Source organism: Aureococcus anophagefferens (assembly GCF_000186865.1).
Source record: "Aureococcus anophagefferens unplaced genomic scaffold AURANscaffold_10, whole genome shotgun sequence".
NCBI lineage: Eukaryota > Pelagophyceae > Pelagomonadales > Pelagomonadaceae > Aureococcus > Aureococcus anophagefferens.
The window spans coordinates 1,275,778-1,286,357 of NW_008705570.1; the positions used below are offsets into that span (position 1 = coordinate 1,275,778).

Genomic DNA, 10,580 nt, shown 5'->3' on the forward strand with positions numbered 1-10,580 from the left:
CGGCGTCTCGTCGCCCGGCGGCGGCCGCGTCTGGACCGCGGCCGCGACCGTCGTGCCCCGGCGCGTCGTCGTTTCCACGGCGCACGCCCACTCGCCCATGGCCGCGCCGAAGCAGCGCAGGGCGTCGCCCTCGCGCAGGCGCATGACCGTGGCCACGTAGCGGTGCTGCGCCGGCGACAGCTCCCAGACGCTCGCCGCGTCCGCCGTGCGGTCGTCGCCGAGCCAGAGCCGCGGCGCGTTGGTGTGTGGTGCTGGCGCGAGCGCGACGGCGACGGTGCAGCACCAGGCGGCTGCGAGGGCGCGCCGAGGCAATGCCATAACTCAGGGTTGAAAGTCAACAAACCTTCAACGCCGCAGCATGTCTCGTTGACGTGGCTGGTATGGAGGCAGCCATCTGAGGCAGCCATCTGAAGCAGCCCCAATTCCTCGTCGCGGTCGAAACCTGACAGAGAAGAAGCCCAAGCTGCATGGACCTCCGAGTCGAAATCATCACCGCCGCAGCCCGGTGCGACATCGATGGGCTGGCGAACCTCCTCGACGGCCGCCGCGTCGAGGAGGACTGCTGCGGAGGGACTCTATATAGGAGCGAGGGAGGAGTCGTGCGGGGCGCGCTGCCGCGGCCGCTCTGATTTCGCCTGGGGTCCTCGCGAGATGTGCCTCGCTGTCGACGAGGAGCGTCGCGGCTCAAACCTGAGCCGAGGCGCCTCGACCGAGTCGAAACTCGCGCTCGACGCGCGCCCGGAGACTGCGCGCGAGGCCCGCGCACGCCAACATGGCCGACAACGACGACAGCGACGTGGAGATGGACGGCGTCGACATGGAGGCCGACGACGCGGTGCAGGAGGAGGAGGAGGACTACGAGGAGGTGGCGCCCGCGCCGCCGGCGCCGTCGTCGTCCATGGGGACGCGGGGCGGCGGCGGGACCGTCGTGGCGCCGCCGCCGAAGAAGGCGCCGAAGAAGCAGGACGCCGCCTTCGAGGCCGCGCGCGCGGCGCAGAAGGAGCGTTTGGCGAACATGAAGGAGTTCGGGACGACGATGGAGGGCGTCGACGTGCAGCAGCAGCGCGACAAGCGGCTCAACTACCTCATGGCCCAGTCCGAGGTCTTCAGCCACTTCATGGAGGAGAACTCCGACGGCGGCTTCAAGCGCGCCAAGGCCAAGGCCGGGCGGACGCGGATGACGGAGTCGGCCGAGGACGCGAATTTGATGAAGACGGCCCAGTCGAAGCTCCGCGTGACGCGCGTCCAGACGCAGCCGAGCATCATCACGGCGAAGATGCGGCCCTACCAGCTCGAGGGGTTGAACTGGCTCGTGAAGCTGCACGACAACGGCATCAACGGCATTTTAGCCGACGAGATGGGCCTCGGCAAGACGCTCCAGTCCATCTCGCTATTGGCCTACCTCCACGAGACGCGGGGCATCACGGGCCCCCACATCTGCATCGTGCCCAAGAGCGTGACGAACAACTGGATGCGCGAGCTCCGGAAGTGGTGCCCGACGCTCCGGCCCGTGAAGCTCCTAGGGTCCAAAGACGAGCGCGCGCGCGTGCTCCGCGAGGACCTGCGCCCGGGCACCTTCGACGTCCTCGTGACGTCCTACGAGGGCATCCTCAAGGAGAAGGCGGGCCTCATGAAGATCCAGTGGCAGTACCTCCTCATCGACGAGGCGCACCGCATCAAGAACCCGAATTCGTCGTTGTCGAAGATCGTGCGCCTCATCCCGACGCAGTTCCGCCTCCTCATCACGGGCACGCCCCTCCAGAACAACCTCAACGAGCTCTGGGCGCTGCTCAACTTCCTCCTGCCCGACATCTTCGCGTCCGAGGCCGACTTCGAGACGTGGTTCAGTCTGGGCGACGCGGACGCGAAGGACAACGTCGTCAAGAAATTACATACCGTGCTCCGGCCCTTCATGCTCCGGCGCATCAAGAAGGACGTCGAGAAGGACCTGCCCCCGAAGCGCGAGGTCAAGCTCTACATCGGCATGACGGAGATGCAGCGCCTCTGGTACACGAAGATCCTCTCCAAGGACGCGCACACGCTCAACGCGCTCGGCGGGCCGGACCGCGTCCAGCTCCTCAACATCCTCATGCAGCTCCGCAAGGTCTGCAACCACCCCTACCTCTTCGAGGGCGCCGAGCCCGGCCCGCCCTTCATGGACGGCCCCCACCTCTGGGAGAACACGGGCAAGCTCGTGCTCATGTCCAAGCTGCTCCCGAAACTCATGGCGCAGGACTCGCGCGTCCTGATCTTCTCCCAGATGACGCGCATGCTCGACATCCTCGAGGACTACATGCGCCTCAACCAGTACAAGTACTGCCGCATCGACGGCTCCACGTCCGGCGACGACCGCGACTCGCAGATGGACGTCTTCAACGCGCCCGGCTCCGAGAAGTTCGCGTTCCTGTTGTCGACGCGGGCCGGCGGCCTGGGCATCAACCTGGCGACGGCGGACATCGTCGTGCTCTACGACAGCGACTGGAACCCGCAGGTGGACCTGCAGGCCATGGACCGCGCGCACCGCATCGGCCAGACGAAGCCCGTGACCGTCTTCCGCTTCGTCACCGAGGGCACGGTCGAGGAGAAGATCATCGAGCGCGCGGACCGCAAGCTCTTCCTCGACGCGGCCGTCATCCAGCAGGGCCGCCTCGCGGAGCAGAACGCGGCCCTGGGCAAGAACGACCTCATGGCCATGGTCCGCTTCGGCGCCGACGAGATCTTCGCGTCGAAAGCCAAGACCATCACGGACGAGGACATCGACACGCTCCTCAAGCGCGGCGAGGAGCGGACCCAGGAGCAGGCGTCGAAGATCCAGTCCGACGTCCAGCACAACCTCGCCAACTTCTCGCTGACGACGATGGAGGAGCCCGAGGGGTCGCTCTTCAACTTCGAGGGCGAGAACTACAAGGGCGCCAAGGGCGGCGGCGGCCTCATGATCAACCTGCCCCAGCGCGAGCGCAAGCGCAACTACGACGTCGACGAGTACTTCCGCGACGCGCTGCGCCAGGGCGACAAGCCCGCGGTCGCGCGCGAGCCGCGCAAACGGCGGGGCCCGCCGATGCACGACTTCCAGTTCTTCAACCGCGCGGAGTTGGAGGTGCTCCTGGCGAAGGAGGACGAGCTCGCGGGCAAGAAGCACGAGGCCGTGCTCTTCATCAAGGAGCTGCGGAACCGGGCGAAGCAGCAGGAGGACGACGACTGCGAGGAGAGCAAGCGCGCGGACGAGATGGAGGCCACCCTGGAGACGGCCTACGAGCTGCCCGTGAAGGAGGCCGTGCGCAAGGAGCGCCTCCTGAAGGAGGGCTTCGGGGACTGGACGCGCAAGGACCTGCGCGCCTTCCTCAACGCCATGGAGCGCCACGGCCGCGGCGACGTCGACGCCGTCGCGCGCGAGACCGCGAACGAGACGGGCAAGACGGACGCGGACGTGCGGCGCTACCACGCGACCTTCTGGAAGAAGCACAAGGACATCGCCGACTGGGAGCGCCTCGTGGACAAGGTCGAGAAGGGCGAGAAGCGCCTCCAGCGGTCCCAGGAGATCCGGTCCGCGCTCGCCGACAAGGTCGCGCGCCACCCCAAGCCCTGGGAGTGCCTCCCCATCAACTACGGCGCGTCCCGCGGCAAGGTCTGGACCGAGGAGGAGGACGCCTTCCTCGTCAACATGATGCACACCTACGGCTACGGCAACTGGGAGCGCATCCGCGTCGAGATCCGCAACGCGTGGCAGTTCAACTTCGACTGGTTCTTCAAGAGCCGCAACGCGCAGGAGCTCAACCGCCGCGCGGACTTACTGATTCGCCTCGTGGAGAAGGAGAACGAGGACCACCGCAAGGACGCGCCCGGCGCCGCGCCGGCCGGCGACGCCGCGCCGGCCCCCGCGAAGAAGGGCCGGAAGCCCGCGGGCCGCCCGAAGAAGCGCGCGGCCGAGGCCGCGACGGGCGAGTCGCCCGACGCCAAGCAGGCCAAGCAGGAGGGCGGCGACGCGCCCATGGCCGACGCCGCGTGAAGCAAGCGCGCGAGAGCTCCTGTCCCCCCCCCACAAAACCCCCGCCGCGTAGACCACAGAGCTCTCTTAGACGTCGGGCATCGCGTTGCTCGTGAAGCCCCCGACGCGCTCGAGCGACGCGCCCGTGAGGAAGGGCAGGCTGCGGTCCGGCAGCTCCAGCGGCGGCTTCTCGCGCACCCGCTCGAGCAGGCTCGGCGCGTGCGACGACGACGTGCGGGCGCGGTAGAGGCGGATGGCCACGACGACGGCGATGGCGGCGACGAGCGCGAGCGCCGCGGCGTAGAGGGCGGCGCTGGGCGGCTGCATGGCGGCGCGCGGCTGCCGCGAGCGCTGGCGCTGCGAGTGCGCGACGCGACGTGCGAAGTGCTTTGGAGCTGCCGCACAATGTTTCGGCGCTTGCGGTTCTGGGAAGAGCTGCCCAAAAAGTGACAGGCCGACCTCAATAACCCAGATGCTGCCCCGCGCTCAAACTCGCGCAAAGGCTGCCCGCGCATCATCACAACTGTGGCTGCGCGCGCATCCGCACCATGCCCGAGCGCATCACGGTCAACGGCTACGACGTCGAGGGCGGCGTCGTGACCTACAACATCTCCGTGGGCGACACGCTCACGCTCACGAAGCGCTTCCGCGAGTGCGTGGCGCTCAGCGACGCGCTGAAAAAGGCCGACCCGTCGGTGGCGGCGCTGCCGAACCCGCTGCACCACAACCTGCGGTCGACGGAGAAGCTCGCGAAGACGCGCGTCGAGTCGCTCCAGGAGTTCCTCGCGGCGCTGCCCCTCGCGAGCCTCGCGAGCGAGGACTGGGCGACGTTCCTCGCGAGCCCGCCGAGCGACGACCCCGCGAGCCCGGACAAGGGGGGCGCGACCCTGCCGGACCCCGACGCGCCGCCGGCGACGCCCGCGGGCAAGGCCCCCGAGCGGCAGAACTCGCCGTCCTTCTCGGAGCACAACACGAGCGACGACAACGGCGAGCGCGCGCAGGCGCGCCGCTTCACGGAGGCGGGCGACGCGGAGGCGTCGGCGGCGGCCGTCGCGTCGGCGCTCGCCGACGCCGCCGTCGAGGAGGCGCCGGCCGCGGAGGCACCGCCGCCGCCGCCGGCCGTGGCCGTCGCGTCCGCGGCGGACCTCGCGAGCTTCGCGGCGGAACCGCCCGCGGGCGACGCGCCCGCGCCGCCGTCGGGCTTCGGCTGCTGGACCGTCCTCGCCGTCGTCTTCGCCGTGCTCTTCGCCTTCACGCGGTCGGGCTTCGACCCGGCGTCGCTCAAGCCCGCGGCTTCGGAGCCGCCGGCCGTCGAGGTCGTCGACGTGTCGGACCTGCCGGAGGCGGCGGCGGCGCCCGTCGGCGACGCGCTCGCGCCGACGTGGTCCAAGAAACTCTACGCGACCTACCTCGAGGCGCCCCACAAGGAGCTCAAGGCCGCCGCGCTCGCCGCCGCGACCGCGGGCGTCGCGCTCCGCGGCCGCCAGGGCGCCTAGGGGGGCCGCCGCCCCGAAACCCGCGCTCCCCCTCCCCCGGAACCCCACGTGTGACTCGCGCTAAGCAGCCCGCTCGGACAGCGGCGCGTAGGGCGGCGAAAACGGCGCGGAGCAACCCCGGAGCGCGAGGTGCGTGTCGTCGGCGAGGTCGTCGTAGAGCGGCGCGTAGATGGCGTTGAGGTCGTCGACGGTCGGGCCGAGGAAGTCGCCGTTCGCGACGGTCAGCGCGAGGGACCCCTCCCAGTAGAACGAGAGCACGGCGGCCGTGTGCCGCGTGCAGACGTCCGGGTGCGCGTCGTCGAAGACGCCGCGGTCGATCTCCGAGTAATCGAGGAAGTTGAGCTTCGGGAACGCCGTCCACGCGCCGCCGACGACGGACAGGACCCAGCGGTGGTGCGGCATGCCCCGGTAGGGCAGGCCGCAGGCCCGGGACAGCTCCCAGTACCGCGACGGCGTCGACACGAAGCCCCGCTTCCCGACGCGGCCGAGCATCTTGACCACCGTCGCGGGCAGCGCGACGTCCTCGAGGAAGTTCGTGCAGATCACGAAGTCGAACTTGCCGTTCGACGCGACGTGCGCGAGCACGTCGCCCCACTCCTCGACGTCGTTGGCCGTCGCGACCTTGAAGACGCGCTTCCCCGCCGCCTGGCCGCCGTCCGTCTGGTCCAGGAAATAGTCCGTCACCTCGGCGCTCCAGGAGCCCATGGAGCCGCCGACGTCCAGAACGGTAAAAGGGCCCGCGGCGCGCTTTTCGCGGAGGAAGTCCAGCACCTCGCCGTCGCGCGCGCGCCGCCGGTGCAGCCGCGCGCGCGACACGTTCGCCTGCGTCACGGGCACCGGCCAGCCGGACGCCTCGCGGTCCGCGGCGACGTCGCGGAGGATTCGGCGCATCGCGCATTCCAGCGGGTGGAGCCCGTCGCAGCCCGCCGGGAGCGGGTCCGGCATGTCCATCTGGTGGAGGTTCACGTAGGCGGCGACGCGGTCCCGCAGCGTCGCGCAGGGCTCGTCGTCGTCGTCGAGGACGTCGAGCGCCGCGCCGGTCGGCGTCGTCACCGTGACGCGCACGACGCCGGAGGCCGCGGCCGCGACCACGACGAGGCGCCGCAGCATCGAGGAATTCCTCAGCTTGATGACCAATGGGTAGTTTACCTCAGCTTGATGACGACGAGACGCTGCAGCATCTCACGCAGTCGAGCAGCCCACGAGGCATACGCTGCCCCAAGAGGTTCAACTTGATGTTCAAGGCCGCGGCCGGGGTGCCATCACCGAAGCGAGAAGGATTAACTCGAGCTCGACGCACTGCGCTGGACGTGCCGCGGCGCCGTCGCCGTGCGCTGGACGTGCCGCGGCGCCGTCGCCGTGCGCTGGACGTGCCGCGGCGCCGTCGCTGTGCGCTGCACGCGGCGCCGTCGCCGTCGCTGTGCGCTGGACGTGCCTCGAGCTCGCTGCACGCGGCGCCGTCGCCGTAGACGCCGCCGCGGCGCATCTGCAGCCATGTTCGCACGGTGCAGCAGCGCTATGCTGGCGCGACGCGCGCTGCGCCCGCGGACGACCGCGTTCTCCGCGGCCGTGGGCTGCCGCAGCGAGGCGTCGCGCATCCTGGGCCTCGAGGTCGCTACGTTCACCGCGGTGCAGCTGCGCGACGCCTACTACAAGGCGGCCAAAGCGTTCCACCCCGACGCATTCGACGGCTGCCCGCAGGAGGCCGGCCGCCTCTTCATCAAAGCCACCGAGGCCTACGAGCTCCTCGGCAGCGTCGCGGAGGGCGTCGTCGAGATCACGGAGAGCGAGGACGAGAGCTACCGCGCGGCCTGCCTCGCCTGGCTCGGCCTCGACGCGGACACCGTGGAGCAGAGCAAGCGGTGCCCCATGTTCCGCAAGTGGCTCTTCGTGTCCGGCGGCGAGGGCGCGATCTGGTGGCGCTGCTTCTTCGCGAACAACGGGGGATTGGCGCCGCGCCTCCGGCCGAAGCAGATCGCCGCGCCCGCGGGGCCCCGCCGGCGCACGTCGACGACGCGGTCCGCGACGCGCCGCCGCCGCCGCGCGCTTAAGGGTCCGTGAATTTAGGGCACGCGCCGGAGGCGGCGGACGAGCGCGTAGGCGGAGGCGTTCGTGTCCTCGTCGTCGAGGAACGCGATGACGCCGAGGACGGCGGAGAAACGGCGCGCCCGCGAGCTGTCGTCGCCGGGGAACAGCGTCGCGGGCGCGATGGCGAGCGCCTCGCACTTGCGGACGAGCCCGGACTCCGTGTTCAACGTATGGACGTAGCGGCCGCCGCTCTTGGCGTACGTCAGGAGCCCGCCGCCGCCGGGGAGGCGGGCGACGTCGATGGGGTCCTTGCCGGGGATCTCGAGCCGCGTCAGCGGCGGCGCGGCGGCGCCGAAGAGGTCCGCCAGCAGCCGCTCGGGCGGCGTCGCGCCGAGCTCGCGAGAGGCCTTCGCGTGCGCGTAGCGCCCGGGGCAATTCCTCAACGCCTTCCAGGTGGCCGCGTCCCAGAGAGATTGGAGCGCCGCGCCGCCGTCGCCGACGAAGTCGCCCGCGCCGACGAACGGGAGCGCCGGCAGCGCCGCGCCGCCGGCACCGACGTCGTCGCCCGCGCCGACGAACGGCCGCTCGACCGAGCCGCCCGAGCCTTTCGAGGGCGCCTCGGCCGTCATCCGCCGGCGGTCCCGCGGCCGGCCCAGGCCTCGCGCGGCACGAGCCCGCGGAGCTGGCTCGGCGTGAGGCGCCGCGGCCGCGCCGTGCCCGCGCCCTGGACCCGCTCGAGCGCCGTGAGCAGGAGCGCCGCGAGGATCGGCAGCGGCGACTTGGCCGCGACGGACACGGTGAGGGCTAAAATGCCGATGCCGGCTTTTTTTTCGAGCTGTTCGAAGTAGACGTTCTGGGTGGACCGCACCATCGATGAGTCCTGCCCAGGGAGGAGTCCTGCCAGCACGGACCGGCCCCGCCCAGCGGCAGCCGCGAACTTCTGGCGCAGCTCCAAGGCCAGTGCCTCAAACTCTGCCGCAACGGTGGGCAACGAAGAGTCACGAGTCGACGTTGGCGCATTGTTGAAGGAATCGACGCGTTGACCACAACACCATCATCCCCGAAAGGGACGCGCCCAGACCTACGCGGCCTTTAGAACTCACCGCCGCGGCGTGTCCGGCGTCGTCTCCCGCGGCGGCGGCGGCGGGAGCGGCGCGTTCGGCGGCGTCGACAGCACGGCCTCCCGCCACCGCTCGTCGTCGTCGAGGACCTCGGTGTCGACGCGGTCCCGGTCGTCGGCGGCGAGCGCCGCGTTGAGCGCCTCGACGAAGCCCGCGAATACCGACGTGAGCGTCGGCGCGGGCGGCTCCTCCTTTTGGTCCAAATCCGGCGACTCGGGCGGCGAGTCGACGCGCGAGAGCGCGACGAGGTAGTCGTCGTCGTCGTGCCAGGCGACCGTGCGGCGCGACTCCTTCTTCCGCGGCGGGCTCCTGCCGGCCTCGGGCCTCGGCCGCAGGGGCTCCGTGGGCCGGAACGGCTCGTCGTCGAGCGCGTCCGCGGGATCGGCCGCGCCGTCCTTGGACCGGCTCCGGCCCGTCCAGCGCCGCGGGTGCCAGGACTTGCGCCGCGCGAGGGACGACGCCGCCTTGGCCATGGCGGCGACGGGCGACGACGACGACGCGGACCGCGACGGCCGCTTCCGGGGGCTCCGGTCGTCGGGCTCCGGCGGCGGCGGCGCGCACTCGGCCTCCGTCGGCGCCACGGGGCCCTCGGCGACGACGATGTCGATGCACGGCGCCCCGCCCCGCAGCACCGCGTGGCGGTCCGCCGCGTGCGGCGGCACGAGGTCGTGCGTCACGTGGTCCCTCAAGGCTTCCGGCGCCGGCGCGTAGTGGCCCTCTAAACCGTCCATGAGCACGACCTTGTCCCGCGTGACCCTGTCGAGCATGCGCATGGACCCCCGGGCGAGGCGGCCGATCCAGGGCACCAAGGGGTAGACGAGGATGTTCCTCAGCCGCTCGGGATAGACGTTCGGGACGACGGACGCGACGCGCCTCAAGAGAGGCACGATCTTCCGCGCGGGCGGGTTCGGCCAGCGCGCGCCGCCGCGGCAGTCGATCAGCACGACGACCTTGCCGTCGTCGTTCGCTCGGAACGCCTCGTCCATGCGCAGGCAGATGAGCGCGACGTACGCCGCGGGGTCCACCGAAGGGTCGAAGCGCGCGCCCTCCACCAGCAAAATCTTGTCCCCGAGCGGCGTGCGCCCGCCGACGGTGACGAAGTGGAAGTTCGGCACGCGGGCCGCGCTCGCGGCGACGCGCGCGGCGCTGCCCTCCGCGCGCCGCCAGCCGCGGTACCAGTCGTAGATCCGCTTCGCCTCCAGAGGCTTGTCGATGTTGGCGACGCGGAAGCGCTCGAGCTCCCCGGGCGGCGCGTCGGGGAAGGCCCGCGCCCAGACCTCCCCGCGGGTCCACTGCAGCGCCTCCTCGTCCATGCTAGGCCGGCATGCCGTCGGGCGGCGCGTCGCGCGCGTGTCGCACTAGTCTTCTTCGACCCTTCTTTACGTCTGCGCCATCGAGTCGCTTCGCGTCGCGCGGCGACGCGCGTCGCGCTTCTCAGGGCGGCGCGCGCGCGAGGCTCGGCGCGGAGGCCAGCAGAAAAAGTCGAGCTGCGTTTGCCCACAGTGTACGAGGGGCAGCCGCGCTTGACGAGGCAGCATGCACGAGGGCAACATCGTGTGCAAGGCCAACTTTTCAGCGAGCTTTGCCGATGGCTTGTGGATCGATGGGCTCAACTTTGCAGCTTGCGGCGCTCCTCATGCTCGGCGGCGCGTCGGCGCTCGCGGCGCCCGCGTCCGTGGGCCCGGACAGCCTCTACGTCGTCGGCTGCGGCGTCATGGGCCAGAGCGTCTGCCTCCAGTGGCGCGCCGCGTACCCCGACGCGACGATCATCGGCGAGACGGGCGGCGACGCGTCCCACGAGCGGCTGCGCGCCATCGGCGTCGAGCCCGTCCTCCGGTCCGCCCGCGACGGCCGCGCCTGCGACCACGTGCTGTTCTGCGCGCCGCCGAGTCCGTTCGGCGACGACGAGTACGGCGAAGAGGTCGCGGCGGCGGCCGCGGGCTGCTGGGC

At 71.1% G+C, this 10,580-nt stretch overlaps 1 protein-coding gene across 1 annotated transcript; it reads left to right on the forward strand.

The window, feature by feature from the left end:
* Positions 1-898: 898 nt before the first annotated feature.
* RUV1 (hypothetical protein) lies at positions 899-4,006 on the forward strand (the record flags this gene model as incomplete). Its single annotated transcript, XM_009039052.1, has 2 exons — positions 899-3,145; positions 3,215-4,006. 2 exons carry the CDS (start codon positions 899-901, stop codon positions 4,004-4,006), a joined length of 3,039 nt encoding a protein of 1,012 aa, XP_009037300.1.
* Positions 4,007-10,580: the final 6,574 nt, after the last annotated feature.